At 38.7% G+C, this 23,202-nt stretch overlaps 1 protein-coding gene across 1 annotated transcript; it reads right to left on the bottom strand.

The window, feature by feature from the left end:
- Positions 1-225: 225 nt before the first annotated feature.
- On the bottom strand, positions 226-22,064 carry COL1A1 (collagen type I alpha 1 chain). The gene is made up of 51 exons (XM_063459278.1): positions 21,848-22,064; positions 19,382-19,567; positions 19,094-19,134; positions 18,947-18,979; positions 18,336-18,428; positions 18,165-18,233; positions 17,715-17,759; positions 17,547-17,600; positions 16,811-16,864; positions 16,401-16,454; positions 16,017-16,070; positions 15,859-15,912; positions 15,724-15,768; positions 15,090-15,143; positions 14,924-14,968; positions 14,671-14,724; positions 14,209-14,307; positions 14,069-14,113; positions 13,756-13,854; positions 13,402-13,455; positions 13,202-13,309; positions 12,518-12,571; positions 12,103-12,201; positions 11,622-11,675; positions 11,443-11,541; positions 11,218-11,271; positions 10,394-10,447; positions 10,246-10,299; positions 10,091-10,144; positions 9,558-9,602; positions 9,257-9,355; positions 8,536-8,643; positions 8,194-8,301; positions 7,874-7,927; positions 7,728-7,781; positions 7,209-7,316; positions 7,071-7,124; positions 6,427-6,480; positions 6,059-6,220; positions 5,692-5,799; positions 5,141-5,248; positions 4,745-4,798; positions 4,534-4,641; positions 3,877-3,930; positions 3,689-3,796; positions 3,351-3,404; positions 3,103-3,210; positions 2,557-2,836; positions 2,223-2,413; positions 1,842-2,084; positions 226-1,573 (listed from the first exon to the last, which is right to left on the bottom strand). The coding sequence occupies exons 1-51, from the start codon at positions 21,930-21,932 to the stop codon at positions 1,427-1,429; spliced, it is 4,356 nt and encodes a 1,451-aa protein (XP_063315348.1). The 5' UTR covers positions 21,933-22,064; the 3' UTR covers positions 226-1,426.
- Between the last annotated feature and the right edge of the window lie 1,138 nt (positions 22,065-23,202).

Below are 23,202 nucleotides of genomic sequence, written 5' to 3'. Positions count from 1 at the left end.
AAATACCACCGCAAAGCCATGTTTTATTGATAATGTATCTATATAAAAGAAGCCGAGCGAGGAACCTATGTCGTATTAGAAGTATTTATAAAATATGGTTGGTCAGTGTGCCTCAACCAGTAGTGATTACCGGTCATTAGTTAAGGACTTCCTGTGTCGGGTGCATGGTTTTGAGACTAAAGTCAGGATAACGTCGGGTAGAGAAGGACCACTGATCACACTGACTGTTTTGGACCATATCACATGCTTTATTTCAGCAATCAAAATAATTAAAACATCTCAAATTATTATACAATAAAAAAAAAAAAATCAGGTACAGATCCTTGGTTTCAGTTCAAACCCCATGGCATCGCTGTCTAGTTTTGAGTTGAACAAAAGAAGTAGAACAGAAATAGGAGAAGGAATGAGACAAGAGAAAGGGCAGTGGAAGGTAAGGACAAGATGAGAAGAAGAGGAAAAAGCACAACGAGAAGATGGAAAGACTACCAATATAGACAGGTCCTTATCAGCCTGTGTTCACGGGAAAGAGGACTAGGGAAAGTGAATGGAAATAGCACCAATAATTCCTCAAGCCTATGGAATACTGGGATACATTGATTAAGGAATCCCTTGTAATGATTATTTTAGCACCAATGTCTGTAGCATTTGTAAGGAAGATAATGTGATGAAGCAGTGAGACTTTAGCACCAATGAATGGGGAAAGACAGTGAGGTAGTCTCAGGAAAAAAAAATATTAATTCTCTACACTGCACCACTGGAATACTGAGCCCCTCCTCACTCTTTGACACTGGAAGAACATTCAAATCAAATACTTGGATGTCTTCCAGTATGGAAAAGATGAAGAAAAGTATGAAAGAAAAACGTCAAGAATGGTTAAGGAGGACATGTAAGGAGACATTCACACCCAGAGGACAAACTCAGCCCTATCATAATTCCAAAACACTCTCCACACACCTTCAATTTTATTTTTTTCATATTTATTTTTTTGCCACCTGAACAAACAAAAAACAAAAAATGTTTTTAAAAAAGTTGCATTACATGAAATGATTTAATTTACTCCTCTTCTACACAGGGACCGTTGGGATCGTCGATCCTGCTTTCTTATCTAATCCAGGAACAGTCATTATTTAAGGACATTCCCATTCTTTTTTTGGTCAAAGGGGGCATCTTCATCAAGGTCGTAGGAAGGCCAATTCATGTATGCAGGGGGCACAGTTGATTGAGGAGTTGAAAAATTCCCTCCCGTGAACACAAGCACACACATACAGGCATGGTCTGTCCTTTGAGAGATGTTCTTCAAAGCATGACTTTAGGTTTGCTTTTTCGTGTAATGCTTACGGAAACAAGAAAAGTTTTAGAGATGAGAGGAACAACAATTTCAAGTCCGCATGAGATATTCTCCTGTCCTGGTATTTTTGTTTTGTTTTTACACAAAGCAGACTGGTCCGATGTCAATTCCGAATTCCTGGTCTGCGGCTCCAATATCCATGGGTGCCACGTCCGTGATTGGCAGGCGTGATGTCTTTGTTGTCTTGTATTCAATGACAGTTTTGCCCCATTCTCCTGTGTGTTGCTGTTGAAGAAATATACATCATTAGTACCAGGTTTTGGTCTGTCTGCTATCCCCCAATAAATTATAAAATAATCAGCTCAGCCCATCTTTATGTAAAAAGAAATCTATTGTCTTTTCCAGACTAAAAGTCACAGTGCCATTACACCCCTCTTTCCATATGATACAGTTTCCCAAAACTTTATTCTCTAATAAGGACACTATATCTTGGATAGGTTTACCTGTCTAGCTGGATAACTTAGATAGAAGACCCAAACCAAGAACTACATACCGTGCAGCCATCCTCCATGACAGTGTATGTGAAGCGGCTGTTGCCCTCAGGTCTGAGCTCAATATCGTTGGAGCCTTGCAGGAGCATGGCCTTCTTCAGGTTTCCATTTGCTGCATCCATGTAAGCAACACTGTTCTTGCAGTGGTAGGTGATGTTCTGAGAGGCTTCAGTGGCCATGAGGCGGAGGAAGGTGAGTTGGATGTTAACATCAGCTGGGTCAGATCCCTCACTACCATATTCGAACTGAGGAAACGAAAGGCAAAATGTTACAAATTTTACACGTCACCAACTCATGTCACATATGGAACCATCTTATTGTAAGTGGTGATGATCAAATGAGATTTCCGATTTTTTTAGCAGCAAACCTGCTAATATCCTTACCTGGAATCCATCGCTCATTGTCTCGCCAAACCAGACATGCTTCTTCTCGCGTGGGTTCTTGCTTGTGTACCAGTTCTTCTGAGGAATGCTGCTCTGTGTTGGGTAGACACAGGTCTCGCCAGTTTCCAAGTTACAATAGACCTTGATAGCATCAAGAGTGCAGCCCTGGTTGGGGTCAATCCAGTATTCACCTAAGAAATAAGAGTGTATGCTGTCAATGGAAGGGAATGCAATACAGTAAATAGTAGAATAAGCTAGATAGGAGACTGGAAATAGGGAAATTATCTATAACCACTGGAGTCAATAAATGAGATTTGGTGAATTCCAATCTTACCGCTCTTCCAGTCAGAGTGGCACATCTTCAGGTCACGGCAGGTACGGGCTGGGTTCTTTCTGGTACCCTCGGGGCTGCGGATGTTCTCAATCTGCTTGCTCAGGCTCTTGAGGGTGGTGTCAACTTCCAGATCGCGGTCACGCATTACATTGGCATCATCAGCACGGTAGTAGCGGCCATCACCAGATTTCTCCTGAGGAGGCTGGGGCATGAAGCTGAAGTCAAATCCACCACTTGGGGGGCCAGGAGGACCTGGTGGGCCGGGAGGTCCAGGGGGACCCTAAAATGTATGAATGATGGTGGTCAGATAAGCATTGGACATAAACATGGAAGACAAATTTCTGATAGGAAGAGACTACCAAAGATTCCACAGATTTACTATTAACCAATTTCTGAAACCATTGAGAATCACCAATACTAACTAGCGGAATATAGGAAAGAAATCAAGAGAAAATATGTCTCAAGAGTGATCAAAATTAATAGGCAACAATAAACAATAATACTTGGGTTGACAGAATAATTAAATGAACAAGTGGAAATACTTACAGCGGGACCAACATCACCATTGCGACCACGTGGACCAGGGGGACCAATAGGACCAGGCAGACCGTTGGAACCATCTTTGCCAGCATTACCAGAAGATCCAGGGGGTCCCTATAAAGGGCAAATAACATGAGTTTTTAACAGTGGCAGAAGTGTGGCAGTAAGAGTTTAACTCAAAGAGTTTGACTCACTTGATTTGTACAATTCTGTTTTCAATAATCAGTCAATTTGTGACACACGATAATACTTACTCTTGGACCAGCAGGGCCAGATGCACCAGATGGACCTTGCTCACCAGGGGAGCCCTAGAATAAACAATATGTATTGTTATTTTCAAGTAGAAAATTAGGAAATAAGAAGTAAAAGTGAAAATGGGTCTTCATGTGTTCCATGGTGAAACTCATGAAGTTGAGGGCAGAAGAGGCAATAAAATTGTATAAATATGAAAAGAATAAAGCCTTAAATATAGGGAGTGGAAAAATGGCAACAAAAACACAGAAAGAGCATTAAAATGACAAGTTGAGGGGGGCTAGAAAACACAACTGAAAACATTAAGGATAAAAGAACAATTATTTTGTATGATACTCACAGGGGAGCCAGGTGGTCCGGGAAGACCATTGAAACCTCTGTGTCCCTTCATGCCTCTTTCTCCTTGTTCTCCAGCCTCACCTTTGTCACCACGTGCGCCTTGAGGTCCCTTTTAGAAAAGAATGGTTGGTTTAGATAAGGAGATTGAACCAACATTTTATATTCATAAAGGGCAAAAGTGGTACTTACAGCAGGTCCACGAACACCAGCAGGGCCAGCGGGGCCGGCAGGACCAGCGGGACCCTATAAGATAAAAAGAAAAAATACAGGTCATCATCAAAATGTATCATCACATGGATAAACCTATAGCTAAATCTGCACTGTGATAGATAATGTTTTTTTCAATCAGAAAAGGAAAGCACACCACTAATCTTCCTAGTACCTCTTTACTAAGCAGTAAATATCTATGTGCACGGTGTGAATTCTTAATTCTCTCTTACAGTGAAAGTCCTACATGTTCCTTCTGTTTTCACCCAGTAGTAGAAGGTGATGGATGAAATGTAACAATAATATTAGCGGGCAACTTATACACCTGCAAGGCTTGGTATTATTAACAAAAGGATTTAGCTGTAATTTACAAATTATGTATAAGGTTATATTTTGAATCGAAGTTTCCTATCTAACAAATAAAAGTGATTGCTTTTGTGGATTATTTTAAAATGCAGCTACAAGAGGTCACCGGTTAGAGACAATTTATCAAACTAATTTAAGTTAACCACTGGCAATTCACATCTCCCCTATGAGGACCTCAAATAATTTCTTGAAACCAAGATTCTACAATGCCCTAATAATTAATATGATGCCCATAATTAAGAATTTCAGAGACATAAAAACTGGTAAACTTACAGTCTCACCACGATCTCCACTCTTTCCAGCAGGACCAGATGGGCCAGGAGCACCAGGGGCACCAGGAGCACCAGGAGGACCAGCAGGTCCACTCTCACCACGATCACCCTATCAGACAGAATTTAATTATAAGTATGGTGACATACATGGTTTACAAGATGGATACATGTTCACAATAGGTAAGTTAGTAGATCATAATGGTGACACAAACCTTGGGTCCAGCAGAGCCATCACGACCAGGAGCACCTTCAGAGCCAGGGGAACCCTGAATGCAGAAGAAGAGGCAATCTTAGATATATTGCATTTACTGTCTTGAGAGTATGAAGGAATTAAAACACTTTTCATGTGGATACCGAGCTCCATACAATACAATGTTTATTGTGGACATTCTTGGGCTTTAATCATATGGGATCAACATTTTGTTGTTTATCTTATCACTATAAAATGTGTCCATGTTTCTGTGAAATTAATTGTTCATAACTTCACATTGTATTTATTAAAATAATCGTTGATGCTTCCACCATCTTTTTTCACGTGACACTTTTTAATGTCCTCAACACATTGAGCCATATTTTTTTATTCTACTGGTAATTCTAGGATCACTCACCTCACGACCAGCTTCACCAGGAGGTCCAGCTAAACCTGGAGGACCAGATGGGCCAGGGGGACCGCGTTCACCACTTGGGCCACCGGGACCTTGTTTGCCGGGTTCACCCTAAAATGATGGAAGGTTGAAAACAGAGTCAGCAAAATTACAGAACAAAAGAACTGTGTAGTGTATTATCTCTCAGCAACCATCATCTATAAAAATCACTAGTGCAAGAGAAATGACTGCCCTCTGAATAGCAAAACTGAATTACTAGTTAATAAAGATTATGTAGGAACACCTAGGAAAATTATACTATTTTACTCTTTCAGGGACCTATTGTGTATTTAATTTCCTGCTGTACAAGGGCTTAAATTTGTTCAATTCCTAAAAGGCCACTCGAGGCAAAGTGAAACTTTTACCTTTTTTTTCTACTTCCATTCTCATGTTTAATGGAGTACAAGAAATTGTTTAATCCCTTATGTCCTCTCTTTAATTGTACCATTCTATTTGCTAAACTGGCATCACTTCAAGTGGTATAAGTTAAGCACCCATTTTAAGGTTCTACTTACAGAAGGTCCAGGAAGACCGGGGTATCCTCTTTCTCCTCTTTGTCCAGGAAGACCAACTGTACCACGGGTTCCAGCAATACCTTGAGGTCCAGGAGTACCAGGGGCACCCTGCAGCAGGTAAGAAAGACAGCCAGGGTTATAAACATAATAATGCATTCACTTTTAGTTATATGTGGTCTTTATAGTTTAATTCTATGTTGAACACCACCTTTGGAGGTATAACATGTTCACTGGTGGCTGCAAGAGATTTATCAATATGTAATTTACAGTGATTATAGGTAACAAATAAAGGGTGATATTTTTGGATGTAAATAAATAAGTGGGAACTAGTCTTTGGGTTCTAGGTGCATCTGTTGGGGGTACTTACAGATGGACCATCGCTACCAGGGGATCCTTTCTCGCCAGGAGGTCCAGGTGGGCCAGCAGCTCCGGGTTCACCAGGGCGTCCAGCAGGGCCAGTCTCACCACGTGGTCCTTTTTGTCCTTCCTTTCCAGATGGTCCAGGTGGTCCAGGGGGTCCAGCATTGCCCTAATGTGTAAGAATGGATTTAGTATGAAGCAAGTCATGGATAGGCACGCACCAAGAATTTATAAGCCATGTGGTTGTTAACAGGGCTGCCATGAAGTAATTTTACTAAACCAAGTAGTGTGGAAGCTAGAGCTTCAAAATCAATAACTTTAGCACAACACTTTCACAAAGAGATATATTTGCAAAGTTAATCAAGAGGTACTTACAGATGGGCCAGGGGGTCCAACTCTTCCTGCAGCTCCGGGGAAGCCAGTAGCACCCTGAAAAAAAGAGAGGCACAGGTCAGAACAATTGTATTCAATAAAGTAGACCATTTATGAATAAGCTACTACTTAATAGGCAAGTGCACCTCCCAGTCTATAAATGTGAAATAACTAATGATTCTGCTATCTCTCAGATAAAAGTCCACTCACCCACCGTAGTTGTAGGCTGACATAAAGGACTGCATCCTGTTTGCAGTAATTATTAATTATATAATAGCAAGTGCAATGATGACAGTTACTATATTTCAGAATAAGATTATTGTGGCCAGTTATAGAACTCTAAGGCGCTATAGTCTATACAAAGCAATAGCTGGGGAGGAAGGGGTGGTATTGATTGGAGAGGTATTACAAACCAGAGAGGTTTGTAATAATACAGTGGGAACGGAGAGTATGAATGAGTATATGTAGTACATTCTGTGTATATAGGTATTCTTATGTATGAAACATTCTGTGATGTTCTAACATACTGTGTGTCCCCTGCGCAGTTCCCATGCTCCTAAATACTCCTACAAGAGTTGCACTGACAATCTCTATCATGGCAATTTTGGATATTATGAGTGAGTTTGACTCTTCAGGTTTATACTTACAGGGGGACCAGCGGGACCACGAGCACCTTTGGGTCCAGGAGCGCCAAGAGCACCCTAAAAAGAGAAAGTGAGAACATTAGCCCAATTTTCATATACGTTGAAAAATTAATAAGGAGAACCAGTTGGTATAATACTCACAGCAGGGCCAGGGGCACCAGTGGGACCAGATGGACCTTGGGGACCAGCATCACCTTTAGGACCAGCATCTCCTTGTTCTCCCTTAGCTCCAGGTTGACCATCAGCACCCTGTATGGATAGAACATGGAAGTTAGGCACAAGCAAGCAATATGTGGCTGAGACAAATACACAAGAGCAATTTAATCATCCTATTATAGTGCATGTCAATGATTAGCAAGGCCTAAAGTGTGTTCTTCAAGTCCAATTAATTGTCCTTGTATACTTATAACTTGATACAGATATCTTTATATTTATAATTTGAATATTCCATGTCTGAACACATACTGTATAACTAACAGCAGCATCAGGTTTTGCAATCCCATTACATTTTCAGGATAAGAAGAAGCAAGTTGTAGCAGAAGGTCATTAAGGAAAATGTACATAACGTTTTAACTGAACTTTATACATGTAGGCCGGTGTGGGAAATACGACCTAAGTTGCTTAATGTGGTGTGAAGAGATCATAATTAAGTATACTTACAGGAGGACCAGCAAATCCAGCAGGGCCAGGTGGACCAGGCTCACCACGCTCACCCTATGAGAGATAAAGAGGAGAAATGTTTGTTGTGATCCAGCTTCAGATAGGCCGAGACAATAGCTCTGATTGAATTCACATAAGATACTTACGGGAGCACCACGGGCACCAGTGGGACCAGCAGGACCAGCAGGGCCAGCTTCACCCTGTAAGGAAAGGATATAATGTAAGTAATTTAAAAAAATGTGATCTTCTTGAAGTCTTGATAGTGGTCTTGATATAAGGCCTTATTAGTGTCTCGATATTTTAAAATTTGGATCTACTGAGAACTTAATTCTAAGAAATATTTTTTAAAGTTTTTAGAGCAAATACATATTTTATAATTATTTTGTTAGCTCCTCTAACATATAGAGCTATTAAAGCTGTACCTTAACACAAACAGGCATGCCTGTCACAGGTCAACAAAACCTACCTTGTCACCAGGAGCACCAGATGGACCAGGTGGACCAATGGGACCAGTTAAACCTCTAACACCATCTTTACCAGGGGCACCATCGCTACCTTTAGGTCCTTGGTCACCCTAATTCAAAGGAGAATGAGAATTGTGAGTTAAAAGTTCTGCAAAAAGGGTTTGTTTTCAACAGCAACTAAGAGGAAGAATCCACAGAACCCAACACAAAGGAGGAAGTGGAAGTAATTCCTGAAAAGTGAACCTCGAAAGGAAGGAAGATACATGTGGAAGATATAAAAATTCATGTAGTGAGTAAGAATTTTAATAAAGATGTATCCCCTTGAAATAAGAACTGGTACTCACTCTATCACCCTTAGCACCAGGGAGACCACCTGCACCACGTTCACCGGGCATTCCTTGAAGGCCGGGAGGTCCTTGGCCACCAGGGGCACCTGGAGCACCAGCTTCACCCTATTGTTGAAGAAGTGTAGATTATTTAAGGAGGAGAGAAACACAGTTATGTATCATACTATAGTAGTTCCTGGGTATCATGGCATATCAGAGACACCATAAGATTTAATTGGAGTAGGCCAAAGGGCCATACATAATTTCTGCACACTTCAATATAAGCCGATTGAGCCATAAATAATATTATATCAATTTAAAAGTAGGCCATACACATTAGATATTTTCTATAATTCTCAAGAGAGTACAGTAGAAGTATGCATAATTCCCACAAATTCAAGAGTAGGCCACAGAGCCTTAAATAATTTCTGTAATCTTTAAGAACCGGTAAAAATAGAGCAGACATAGTTTCTGTAAATTTTAATAATAGGACATAAGTTAAAGCACTGTATATAATTTGTGTATATTTCAAGTACAGGCCATACAGCCATATATAATTTCTATAACTACTCAGAGTCATCATTCCAATGGATCTTTATGTTACATTACCCACTATGAGGGTTCATGAATCCCTCATGATATATTTTAGATGACATAAAACCTATAAACATAAAACCCAAATACTTTCACTCTCCATTTGCCCTCCTGTGAAAATATCTACGGGAACAGGTGTACTCACCTTAGCACCATCGTTACCAGGAGCACCATTAGAACCACGAGCACCCTGTGGACCGGGAGGACCTTGGGCACCACGCTCGCCAGGGAAACCTCTTTCACCCTATATAGAAGGTGTGAATAAAATACAATGGGTCAGGTACAAGTTAGCAAGCAGAGCAATATGATATCTTGGGTAAACCAATGCCATAATAAGGTCAACTTATTTGTAATGTATAATTACTTGGTAGTGTAACTAAGTATAGATCAAGTGCAGTATATATATTTATATTAAGTTTTTTGTAGTAAGAGAATATGGTACTTACTCTTGAACCAGATGGGCCAGGGGGACCGACATCTCCAGGAGCACCCTATGAAGAGATAGATAAATTTCAGTATCATTACAGACCAGAGTAAACAGTCCTTACATCTCAGTCAATGACATGGGACTGGCACCAACATGCCTATTTAAATGAATGTTTAATATAAGTGAGTTGGGTATGGCTGGCCTGTTATATGAGCAGACATTTCAATTACTCTAAAATGCAACTTCATATACATAACCACCACCCTTCATTGCTAAATCCTCAAACTCCTTTTCATTTGCCCCAGTGAATTGTTGTAATGCATACGATCATAAACAGGACTTTATCTAGGCCTGATTCTTCATATAAGTATGTTCCAGGAGCAGACTGTTAGCTCACTCTAAGTTCTCTGAATTCCTACTATATCAATATGTAATAATTTGCTTTGTAACATATTGTTATTTACCCTGCAATTAAATGGTACAGTGCTATGGAATATATTGGCTATAATTAATGGATAATAATTACCCTACACTGCTATTGATTTTGCTCACCTGTTCACCGGGCTTGCCACTCTCACCAGCGGGACCTGGGGGTCCAGGAAGTCCCTATAAGAGAAAAGACAATGCTGTAGACTTTGTGGAAAAAGTATCAAGAGTGGTTAAGTGTTGCTTGAGCCATGATAACCCATCATTGGGCATTTACTTACTTGGAATCCAGGGGGACCACCAGCACCTTGTTCACCTCTCTCACCAGCGGGGCCCTGTAGAACAGCAATGGGAAGAGTTCATGATAACTGACAAGCAATTAAATATGAATGACAATCAACATCAAAGGCGATAGTAGTCAATACTTACAGAGGGGCCAGGGGGACCTTGAGCACCAGCTTCACCATCTTTGCCAGGGGCACCCTAATTAAGGACAAGAGAACATTGTTATCAGTGTTAATTAAACTCAAGGAGCAACTTTGTATATAATAAAGTGTGATGAAAATAAGCTGCCACTTTACTATACTAGTTATATTTTAAACTGCCATCGAATGAACACAGATATATTAGCCCTCTAAAGATAGCTAACATATTCAAATTGTGGGAAGGCGTCTGATGAAGGCGTCTTTCTTATCATCAAATGTTGAAATAATAAGATTATTCAATGGTTTTTAATGAGCGAGCATGACTTCCAAATCATTGAAGTTGCTGCTAATCAAGATTCAATGTAAGTCACTGTAGTGAAATATCAAGTAGTAAGTGATAATGTCTCAAGAGCGCCATCGAACGGCTGATAAGAGAAAAAGCATCACAATAAAGGGGGTTGATTTCTGAGCAATGTACTTTTTACACTTGACCTTTCAGCTAATAGATACATAATACCACATACATATAATTTGCTAATTGATATTTTGTTGTTGTTTTATTTAACCATAACTATACAATATCAAACAGCTATCCCATCAGAAAACACGTTAACCTTCCAAATAACTTTCCAATTTCAATCATTCATGAATATTCTTTCTTCCCTAACTCATATTTGTAAACAAACATTAGATTAGACACCTTAAACTAGGCCCAGAATCTATAGCTTACTCTCCAGCCTCCTTTTCCTAAATCAGGGTTCTAGACTGCAACCAGGCCCGAAGCCTTATTTTCTGACCCATTTTAAGGACAATTATCAAGATACTCACATTAGCGCCAGGGGGACCAGCAACTCCTCTCTCGCCAGGCTTACCAGGTTCACCCTGTGAAAGAGATAAAGAAAGGCTTCAGCAACTGCAATTAGGTAAACAAAATGGCTGCCACATTGATTTGTTATGCACATAATAATGTCTTCCCATGACTAAACTCACAGAAAGAGATTATGTTGTGTCACCAGCTTACAAAGAATAGCATTGTGTAAAATATATACTTACAGCAGCTCCCTTAGGGCCAGGGAATCCCATTACACCAGATTGGCCTCTAGCACCAGGTGGGCCAGGGGGTCCAGGACGTCCATCTTGACCAGGGGGACCCTGAGTTAGAAAAATTCCAAGAATTAGAAAACTGAAATGAGCCACATGGAGGCTAAAGAAGCCAAAGGAAATCAACTTACAGCAGGGCCAGTCTTGCCATCAGGACCAGGGCTACCAGGGCTACCAGTCAGACCCTGGAAGGTAAAAGAAGAGAAGATGAGAAAAGTCAAACTTTGTTGGTTATTACATACATTATATTTAATGTAGACTATATATTGAATTATATATGCTGTAACAACATCAACACAACCAGACTGCAACCTTTACATTTTTTTTCTATATCATAGGCTAAGTGAATTTGGTGGATTAGAGCATGTAGAAATACTACCACCACCAATACATCTTTCTATAGACTTCTCATCAGATATTGGTGTGGTTTTACTAAGATATTTTTTATTAGTGTTGTACACCATAGAATGGATAATCTCAACATGACTACATAGTAGTTGATTGAAAGCAATCTTCAGTTATTTTTCTTTTTTTTATATACCCTGCTTCCATGACCGAAATATATTTTATATTAAGCCATATTTATTTTAAAATATCGGGGAGCTTCCTTACTTTAGCACCGGGAAGTCCAGGTTCGCCAGGGCGGCCAGATTCACCAGCAGATCCTTTGGGACCAGCAGGGCCAACGGGACCACGCTCACCAGGGGGACCCTGGGTCAAAGAGAGAAGGAGAATTGTTTGAAATATTAAGACATTAAGAGCAAAAATGAATTGTTATGAGAGCCAGTCCACATCCCTAGAACATTGTCCAAAAATGCCATGTCGACAATTAGTGATATTAGCCATCCTAATTGAGCTTGTGTGACAAATTGCAGGTGTATCACACAGCACTACATGACAAAGGGTAGCATAACACACAACCCTTTGTCACTGACATGTGGCATCAGATACAATGTCACCAGTGAATGTGATGAAATGACCGTCCATGGTTTAATATTTATTGTTAAAATTGTCACCAAATTCTCACCTTGGGTCCAGAAGCACCATCAGATCCAGGAAAACCACGGCTTCCAGGAGCACCCTATTGAGGTAGATGAGAGGAGATATGGTTATCAAAAGTTAAGCTGTAGATAGATACGTAGCAGGTGTTGTGTGATGATTGTGGAAATACACATGGGCTTTAAATTAATTGTGATACTCTTTTTAAAAAAAAAATACTGCAATTAGGGAGCTTTGTTATACACATAACCAATAAAATGGAGCATTGGGACTATTTATCTGATATAATTATCCTCCCCTAAAACTGAAACAAGTCAAAGAGGAGTTTGTTTAGGGTTGCATTTTTTTGGTATCTGCTGTCCCATAGCAGATATATATTTGCTCATCTAACTGTTTTGTAGGATGCAGTGGGTTCAGGACAGAATGAAATTTTTAGAGGATTAAACTGTTTTGGTTATGAGAAGATGTTTATCTGCTTTTGCAAATCCGTGTGATAGGTTACTACTTGAGGCTAAGTATTTACAAATTAATTAGACACAAAGCTCAGAGATAGAGATGAACTAGGTTCTAGATATTGGGTTGTACATGTCTAGAGGTCCAATACCTATTACCTATGCTGACTATAATTTACCTTTCTGCTTGTGACTGACTATTTGGATTACTTGTAAAAGCTTCGATTGGCATTAGAGTTGATTTTTTTTTGTTTACTTACACGTTCACCAGCAGGGCCAGGAGGACCACCAGGTCCAGGTTCACCACGGGATCCTCTCTTTCCTTCCTCACCAGAGGGGCCTGGGGGTCCTTGAACGCCAGCTGGGCCCTAATGATAGAAAAGATGTCATGAAATGAGGCTTGCTCATTATTAGTCCAGGGGTAAATTAAGCTTAAGCTTGTACCTAGATGGCTACTTACAGGTTCTCCCTTAGCACCGGGCTCTCCTTTGTTTCCTTGAGCACCGGGTTCACCCTAGGAAGAGATAAAATACATCAATTAGGTGAATCATTATCTCCTGAATATTCCTTATAATGGACAACCTTTAGGCTAGATGGTGTTGGTTTAAGGACATGGGGCTCGTCAAGTAAGAAGGGCCTTAATTACATTGGTACTTTTTTTTTTTTTAAATCTTTTGCTTAAATAGCCACAGAATGCATCTTGGATCGAAGAAACAGTTGCCATTTTTTTTTCTCAACAAGAAACAATACTAGTGTTTTTATAAAACACTTTGAAGTAACCACAGGCATTCTATCTGCTGAAGGTGATACTTACATTGTTACCCTTAGGTCCAGGGGCACCTCCAGGGCCTTGAGGTCCAGGAGCACCACGGGCACCAGGGAAGCCAGGGGCACCAGCAATACCAGGAGCACCCTATATGAGGAAATAAAAAGGCATCAGTTAGACAAAGAGATACAGCTATTGTGAAAAGAAGAAAGTTGGAAAGAGAAAATAATGTTCTGGGTAAGAAGTTATAAAGAAGTGGGACAGCTAATCGGAGAAAACAAATGAAGCAGTGACTTTGTAAGGAGACAAAAAGAGAAATTTCAAAATTTGGGGAACAGAATCCAAATATGTAGCTACTTACATTGGGGCCCTTAGCACCAGGTTGACCATCAGTACCAGGGTTTCCCTGTAATATAGAAAAGAGGACAATAGTTAGTACACTTCTCTTTTCAGCAAAGATGAAAACTTGGGTGGCAAGAAGAGAATGCTTGGGCCACTTACAGAAGCACCAGCAGGGCCAGCTTGACCAGGAGAACCGGGTTCACCACGAGCACCTTGGGGTCCATCAGCACCACGGGATCCTTGGGGACCAGCATCACCCTGAGAAAGAAGAAATGGTGTGAGGTGAAGTCCATGTATAATATGATCTAATGTTTGAGAGATTTATAAAGTAAAAACATTTCATCTATGATAGAAAAGTGGAGACTATATTCCTGTGCTTAAGCATGCTTCATCATGAAGAAAAGCTACCACAGCAGGCTAGAGTTGTTCTGTTACCTACTAGAAAGACTGTCCTTTAATTAAACACACTGTATGATGGTAGATAGAGTACAAATTGTCAAGACTTTTTCACAATTTTTATATTCTCAATCTTGGGAAAGAAGCAAATGAGTCATTGTGTCTCACTCTCCATTTTTTTTGACCCTGCATGTAGAGTTCTGAGCTTAGAATTCCAATTCTTACCTTGGGGCCAACACCGCCGGGGAATCCAGGTGGTCCACTTGGGCCAGTAGGACCCTATAGAAGGGGAGAGAATGAAACAGAAAGGACTATATAAATGTCTGTATCAGGTACCATTTAAAAAAAAAATATTATTATGTAACTGCGCAATAAGTGGACTCCATTAGTTTTGAGCTTGAGTAAATAATAATGATCGGCTCAAGTGTCTGACTTATGAAGACCACTTTAAAGCTCCTTAGATATGGAGGATACTTACAGGGGGACCAGCAGCACCAGAAGCACCATCGTTACCACGAGCACCCTACAGGAGAGAAGGGGAAAAGATTCCCAATCAGTATTCCAATATATTTGGTGACATTTACTTTGGAAATATGCCCCCAGAACCTATGCAGCATTGGGAGTAGAATCAGAAATATACTTACAGCTGGGCCAGAGGGTCCGGGACGACCTCTCTCACCAGGAAGACCACGTGGACCCTAAGAATGTAAAAATGGTGTAAACATTTAAAATCTTTCAAAATGTTGCATAGCAAAAGTAAGACATCAAGGCCACACATACTCTTTATTTCTTAGAACTTAAATATATATTACATGATGACTTTCCATCAGCTAGGAAGTTTAAATGTACCACTACTACCTTCAGCATAAAGTACTAATTTGTTATATATAACAAAGTGTTTCTAAATTTTAGTGAATAAATAATTAGTACTATGTCCAACCATTGTCTTATCCTTGTGCATGCTCTTAAATCATTCTGCAATAAGTGTCTTTTTTAAGTGACCAGTGCTTACGTTAATAAATATATATTTAAGTCTATTTTCTTAATCCTGATAACTTATTCCTATCAATAGTTTTATACTGGCCAAAATCGACTTGTTGGATTAGGCCGCAGTATACATACAAACATATTTATGTACAATATTAACTTATCTATATTGTGTATCATTCCTACACTTTTGCTCTATAGTTGTCACCATTCTTAATACAGGCTGCTAGCTATCTTATCAAGGCCTCTGTGACTGGTGGATCCAATATTAACTACAATTATATCACTTACCACTTGTCCAGGAGCGCCATTCTCACCAGCACTACCAGGCTCGCCCTATAAGAAAAGATAATTTAAAAAGGTCATCAATAAACCAAGGATATAGGTTTGTGTACCATGCTTTTGTTTTCTATGCAGAATACCTACCTTGGGGCCAGCTGGTCCAGTATCACCCTTAGCTCCATCAAGACCGTTGAAACCCTGGATGCAAAGAAAAGAAAAGTTGGATAGAATTGTGATGAATTGTTACTAGATTCATATTTTTTTTGTGACGGGTAGGGTATATTGTTGGGTCTAAGACTCACTCTGTGTCCTTTCATGCCTGGAAGACCAGCAGTTCCTGGAAGACCACGGGCACCCTGTAAATTAGATGTTGGAGTGAAAAGAATGCATATAACAACATAATTTATAAATTAAAATTGCTTGGAAATCTATATACATGACATTGACCAAATTGACCCATAAATGTCCTAGTTGGACAATAGATCCTAACTGCCTATGATTGTTTTCTTTACTTCAAGTGTACTTAAAGTATTCAAAATACTTTTACCTTAAGCCCCACCACCCCAAATTGCTCTGCTCTTGCTTAGTTTGTAACATTATTTCCCAACCATACAGGATACACCAAAGAGAGGTCAGCACCTCAACTTTTATCATAATACCTTTAGGTTTCAGAAGAACTATCTTACCTGAGGTCCTGGGGCTCCACGTTCACCGGGGCGGCCTTGTTTGCCAGCCTCACCCTTTGGAAAAGAGAAAATAGAAGCCATACATTATTATAGTTTGCAGGAGTACAGTAATAGATCATCCCCTTGTCTTTTGGTAAAGTGTATCTAAACTAATTCCCCTTTACAGTTGAGTGGTAGCATCATGCTTTTGGAGTTAATGGGGCTCAATTAATGGTTTGAGCATTAGAATGAAGGTTAGATGCATAGGTAAATAAATTGATGGTTGTTGTCAGATTGTGGGGGCAAAATCAGCTCTACTTGAAGCATTGGAGATTCTGACAAGTGACTAGTTTTGAAATTGACTTTCCTTCTTAATTGATTTTTATAATGATCTATTTAATGAGTTGGAATGTATTTTGCCAGCTACTTACATCATCACCATTCTTTCCAGGAGGTCCTGGTGGGCCACGGGGTCCCATAGCACCCTAAAACGCAAGAAGATGCAGATAGCAATTAGTAAAACTGTGTATGAGATGTCATCCTAAAGAAAATACAATATGCAACTAACTAACTAATTACACAATGTGAAAATTAGCAATATACTCTAATGAGATATGCCATCCCATGCTAGCTATCTAACATTGTGCTGATTAATAAATATAAAGGCAATTAAAGCCCTTGAAAAGCCTAAAATCTTTCTGGGATTGCTACAGTTAATTCAGAACTGAGCATCTGTGTTCCATTATACTGTAACTCAACTTCAGTCATCATCAAATGTATCACACTCAGGGATAGAAAGAATGAAATATCTTCAGCATCGACAAGGTCCTCATAGTCCATATGGAAAAAAAACATTTATTATATTATTGAATATTGAAATGGCCAATTTGGTGACTTCTTGGACTCTTTCAGAGGATTGGCGCTTAGTAATTTTGTTGTCGTTGATAATACATTAGAAGTAGATATTAAATGTTGGTTGTTGCAATATGACTCCTACTAAGAGGATGATGTAAGTTTAGGACCAACAAAAGGAAGGTGGAGAGCAACTTATTGGTCTGAACTAGGCCTTCAGTTTGACCAGGATATTAGGAATTTTACTCAACAGTTACTTATGCCATAGGCTGGCAAATGATGAAATACGGATATATGCCATCTTGTGGTACTTACAGCAGCACCAGGTTCACCGGGTTCGCCAGGGGGGCCTTGGAAGCCTTGGGGTCCCTGAGAAAGTAAAGTAAATAGTTAGTCACTAACCAGTCTGTATGCCATTTCCAAGTGTAGGGTAGACTAAAACCAGCAAAATGTTATTTCAAGATATAAGATGAAGGTACTTACAGGAGATCCAGCTGGGCCAGGGGGACCACGGGGACCCATTGGACCCTAAAAAAAGAGTGAATACAAAATGAATGTGATTGGCAATGAAGAGACCCTTTACCTGCAGTGTAATATAAATCAGTAAATCCACCTAACACTGGTGGAACTCAAAAATCATTGTTGTTTTGGTATGTTATGTTTGACTAGTCCCTGAGTCAGAGAACTTAACATTGTTCCTTTGATTTTAAAAACTGCCAGTTTCTGAATGGATCCTGAAGTTGTCCATGAGAAGGCTACTCATGGATAACACAAAGTGAAAGCCCAAAGTGAGAGTTAGATAGTTTATGTGATATTATATTTTTTGTCAACATATTTTCTTTATTGTGTATAGAACCAACCTTAATATATCTTAACGGCTTACAAAACGCATCCCCCAATAACCAAAACAAATATCCAACACAAGCAACTTACCATTGGGCCGGGCATGGAGATGCCAGCAGATTTCTCATCATAACCGTAAGACATTTGAGAAGCAAAGTTCTGGAGAGGAAAAAAAATATGTCAGTCAGTTTAAGGGTCTAGTTGTGCAGGTCTAGAACCAGTAAAGTATCATCATATGTCCAGGTTCCAGGGGGCACTTACTCCGCCAAGGCCAGGTGGACCAGGTGGACCAGGGGGCCCAGGTACGCCAGGTTGTCCGGGAATGCCATCTCTGCCAGGTGGGCCGGGAAGACCCTGAGAAGAACACATGATCACATTGTAATTTACATATAGTAAAGCAGATGGGTTATATCACTGTATCTTAAACTGTGTACTTTACTTTGCAGCCCTGAACTGACACATTTATTACAAGTTGTTAACCCATATATGTTAGGAAGATCACAAATTAAATTATAATGAAATCATATTTTGCAGCTCACTTAATCCTTTTCAGGGAGCGGATTAAATGCACAGAAGATTAATATATATTTAAAAAAAACTAAATACTCTTGCTCTATAGGAGTAGGCTACCTTTGGCATTTATAATGTTGTGGACTAGATCTCCACTGATAATTTGCCAGCATTATGGATTTAAGAGCATTATGTAGTTCACAACATCTGAAATGCTGGAAGTTGCCTACTCCTGCTCTAAGGTATGTACTTTTAATCTATATGTAGCCCCCCGCTTCCTTTAAGTGTTTATTGTACAGGTGAACTATCTGGTCACCAACTATAGCTAGGTTATAGGTGTAAAGAAAAAAAATTAAACTTACTCTATCGCCTTTAGGGCCTTCGCTCTTTGGACCCTGGGAACAGGTAAAGACAAGAGATTAGCACACAGAAGCACTTTCATTTGGTGGCATATTTAGACTGATATATTGTGGTTTTAGTTTTTTGTTTTTTTTTAAACTTCAACTCACCTCTGCTTTAAGACGAAAATCTGAGTATTGGGGTTGACCGGCTGAATAAGAAAATATTTGAATGTTACATGGATGTATACATCTTAACAGATAGTTATATGACAGCACTTAAATGAATATACACATATCACCGAAAGGTTAAAATATAATGCTTTTTTTTACAAGAGAAATACACACACACAAAAAATGATCCTTTTGGGAATTGTTCAACTGGTGTGTGAAATTCGACAATTAATATTGCATGTGCTGCTGCTCAGGCCAAAGACCACTCATTATCAACAATTTTACCTTCAGGGCATGTAGGGCAGCATTCTCCAAATGGAATTTCAGCGTTGGGACAATCTACGTCTTCACAGATCACCTCGTCGCAGAGGATGTTTCCATTGTCACAGACGCAAATCTGGCAGGGATCGGGTTTCCATACATCTCTGTCGTTGTACTGTTGGCTGTTCTGGATGCACTGGGAAGAATAAGCTGGTGGGAGGAAAAAAAGAGAAAAAGACAAACAGGATTATAATATGTCGAAAAGCTGAATGGAACAGGGAGCAAGGCATAAACTCAAGACACCTATGTTTTGTAAATATGGTAAAACAGCTATTAAATCCGAGCCTAATCACTCGACATCACTAAACATCATAAAATTCTTCATAACCAGTCTTATTTCAATAATACGCATTACAACAAAATATGAAGAATGCTAAATAAATTCCAAATAATTTTAACTTCTGTATCAGTTTTTAGGATTCTATTTTCTGAAAGTGGAAATCTTTTTTTTTTCCAAACCAGTTTATTGGAGTACGTCACATAACAAAAGGGTTAAGATGCTGCCGAAAAAACATCTCCTACCCCAGCTGTATCTTTGTTTTTTTTGTAATATATTATTTTAACATCTGGTGTAAAAGAAAAAAAAAAATCATCTGGTTCTCATCAGCCAGGAACACTGACAAGGGGAGAAGCTGCCAAAAGCACGGGGGCGGGAGGAGGGAAAAAAAAGAGCTAAATGTTTTGGAAGTCTCCAAGTTTTTCCAGGCTACAGTCTATTCCAAGCCCATGTTCATCTTAAGTTGCGGCTTTTGAGAGGGACAAAAGGGGGGAGCATATGCAGTTTTTTTTGGACAGGGGCAAGAAAGAAGGAGGAGTATAAATTTGAGAAGGCAGAAAAAATAGTGGGAGTATCCATTGGAAGTGTGAGCCCCTGGAGGAGGAGGGGCTGCAGGATGCCACAGTTGTTGGGATACAGGATGAAACATGTTCAGGTACCAGTGGAATGTGAAAAAAAAAAAAGATAGAATGTGTTTGAAAGCAAGATATATGACACAGAAGCATTGAGTCTCACAAGCCACGGAAATTAGCCTGAAGGAAGAAAAAAACGAAGGCACTTAAAATAAATCCTTACTAGCACATTTAAAGCCAAGACTTGTAGGTGCTGAAAGTTAACTCTTTAAGTGCAAGTCAGGTGAGCATCTCTAACTTTTGAATTGGTGAGTTAGTGGTGGGTTTAGTTGACAAGAAAGCAAAAAATAAATAAATTCAAAAAAATATTGAAAATTACAGCATGTGAAAGATGTCATTTTAAAATCCCCTGCAGGTGTTATGTCAATGTTTGCAAACATAATTAGGGGAAACAATAAGTGTTAATTGCCACACCCCATATACTTGGCTGCCATACCTGCTTTTACCACTAGATGGCTTTGCTACATAATTGGAAAGTTGAAAAATAACAATTGGGGGGAGAAAAAGCTAAAATAGATGAAAATTGCTTTTCATCTTTTATATATCTGCTTTAATTGAGAATACGAACAAAAGAAATCATTTTCCTTAATTTAGAATTTCTTAAGGATAAACTACAATTGCTTTTGTTAATGCTGCTGCAGTTTTTTTGACCGCCACAAGGTGGCAGTAGAGCGAACTGTTCTGGACCACTATGTAAAGTGAGCATCTTCAAGCTGCAGTTCTAAATGTCTAGACATTTTTTTTTCATTTTGGAATCTCTTGAAAACTTCTGCTATGAATCACTCCTTAGCATTTTTTTATTATCCAGACCCCCACTTGATGACTTTAGCAGAGTGTAATGAAACCCACATGCCTGTGTGTATTCCTTAACCCTTCTCAACTTTTAGTTTCTCAATGCAACCATGAGATAATTTGTTTTCACGAAAAACAACCCATATTAAATCATACAGGAAAGGGGGAGATTAAAACAATTCCCACCCACTTTTTTTCCACGCTCTTCCTAACTCCCAACTCGCTCGTAACATCTGTAAAAGCCTCAAGGACTACATTTTGCAGACTTAACCCCATTTCTTCCATAAAACGCATGCATTTATTATCTGCAACATGCAATCTCTGGGTGTCATACAAACAAAGCACTATAGAACATTACATTAACAAAAGCATAAAACAAAATTCACGATGCACAGAAAAGGATAAAATAACTTTTCCAAGTATATGTACCACAACAAAACAATTGCATTGTTACTTTGTTAAGTACATATAGCATACTAGAAGAATTAAAACTCAAAATGCATTACTTGGCCAATTCTACATCTATTGTCTATTACAATAGATGAGAAGGTGCATTTGTTTTTTTGCAAATTAAGTGTCTGGCCAATTTTTACTTAGCCCAAGTTACTATAGCAGGGCTTTAAAAAAAGTACAATCTATTCAAGAATACTTTAAGAACACAATGGATCTATCTGACACCAAGGTTAACTGCGAACAATGAATTGGTGTTACCAATGGAAGTCTACGTACCATCATCATCTTCTCCTTGACATCTTGTTACTAGGATTGTTGCTGCTATAACGAGCAGTATCCGTGAATCCACAAAGCTGAACATGTCTAAATATCAGACATGTAGACTCTCTGTGGCCCTGTCTAATTCGTTCTTAGGTCCTAGTCATACAGGGGTAGATTTAGTGGTTTAGTTCCAGTGCAGACCCCAGCAGAAACTTCCTACTGTATCCCAGCAAGTTGGGTTCCCTTTTTATATCCATCCACAACTCCAGAGAGGTGGGGTCCTTTCTCTAGTTCACAAAAAAAAAAAAGTTGGAACAACACTGGTCCAGCCCTTTCTCCAATACCAGAACCCATGCAAAGGCTGACACACATGCAAAAAAAAAAAAATACTTTTAACAAAGCCAGCCCCTCCCTCTGTAGAAATGAACTGTGCTTTCCGATCATTGCAAGCAGCTTGAGACCAAAGGCATTCTTCACTGACTTAAAACACTCTTAAGTATAAGACAATGGGATACATTTTTTCGCAAAATGTAATAATATTATTTTTTTTGTATAGTAAACGGAAAGTCAAATTTGCCATATTCCAAAAAATAAATAAAAATAAAATGTTGGCTTTATAGTAATTAGATAAAACGATTGTTATATTAAATCTATTATTTTTTTTATTTTTGGTATATTGCTTATTGGGTTATTTGGATAACCATTCAAATAATTATTAGTGTTTTAGTTTTTTTCGTAAATGAACAAGTTCACAATGCTTTTAATAATAATAATAGTAAACAACATAAAATCAAGCATAACAAAAGAAATTTGTTAGATATTAAATTGTCTTTCATTAAATGATATTTAATTGTAAATGTTTTTTTAATATTTATGCCACACACACACATATATATATATTTATTAAAAAGTATTAAAACTATATCACGATAATACCTTTGATTCCACTTGTATAATGAATTGAGTTAAATAACTGGAGACATTTTTAAATTATTTAAAATATAATGTAAGTGCAAATACATTTATTGAATAATATATATACATATATATATATATATATATATATATATATATAAAATATATATATATATATATATATATATATATATATATATATATATATATGAAAATATAGACGAAAACTGTACTTAAATGTATAATGTTTTCAGCCAACATTCTTTTTTTTTTTTTTCTGAAATGTCTTTATGGCAAAAATCCACATTTGTTCCTGTTTAAGAAAGCCACGTTGGAAGAACGGCTGTGATATATGTAATATGTCATTTAATTTCTACAGGCAGCAATTATAGCTCAGCCATATGTGTTTAGCAGACAAGGAAGAATATACAGGTTGGTCAATGAGCCATCTTTAA

Source organism: Pelobates fuscus, chromosome 6 (genome assembly GCF_036172605.1).
Source record: "Pelobates fuscus isolate aPelFus1 chromosome 6, aPelFus1.pri, whole genome shotgun sequence".
In the NCBI taxonomy this organism is placed as follows: Eukaryota; Metazoa; Chordata; class Amphibia; order Anura; family Pelobatidae; genus Pelobates; species Pelobates fuscus.
This window is presented reverse-complemented; position numbering and strand designations above follow the sequence as displayed.

Excerpts from the sequence above, each read along its gene's own strand:
- COL1A1 (XM_063459278.1), bottom strand. The coding sequence starts at position 21,932 with ATGTTCAGCTTTGTGGATTCACGGATACTGCTCGTTATAGCAGCAACA. Across the intron at positions 16,071-16,400 it reads GTGGAGCCCCAGGACCTCAG|GGTGCCCGTGGTCTTCCAGG; the intron begins GTAAGATAGTTC and ends TCTAATTTACAG. Across the intron at positions 7,928-8,193 it reads CTGGTGCTCCTGGTGACAAG|GGTGAAGCTGGCCCTGCTGG; the intron begins GTAGGTTTTGTT and ends CTTTCCTTACAG.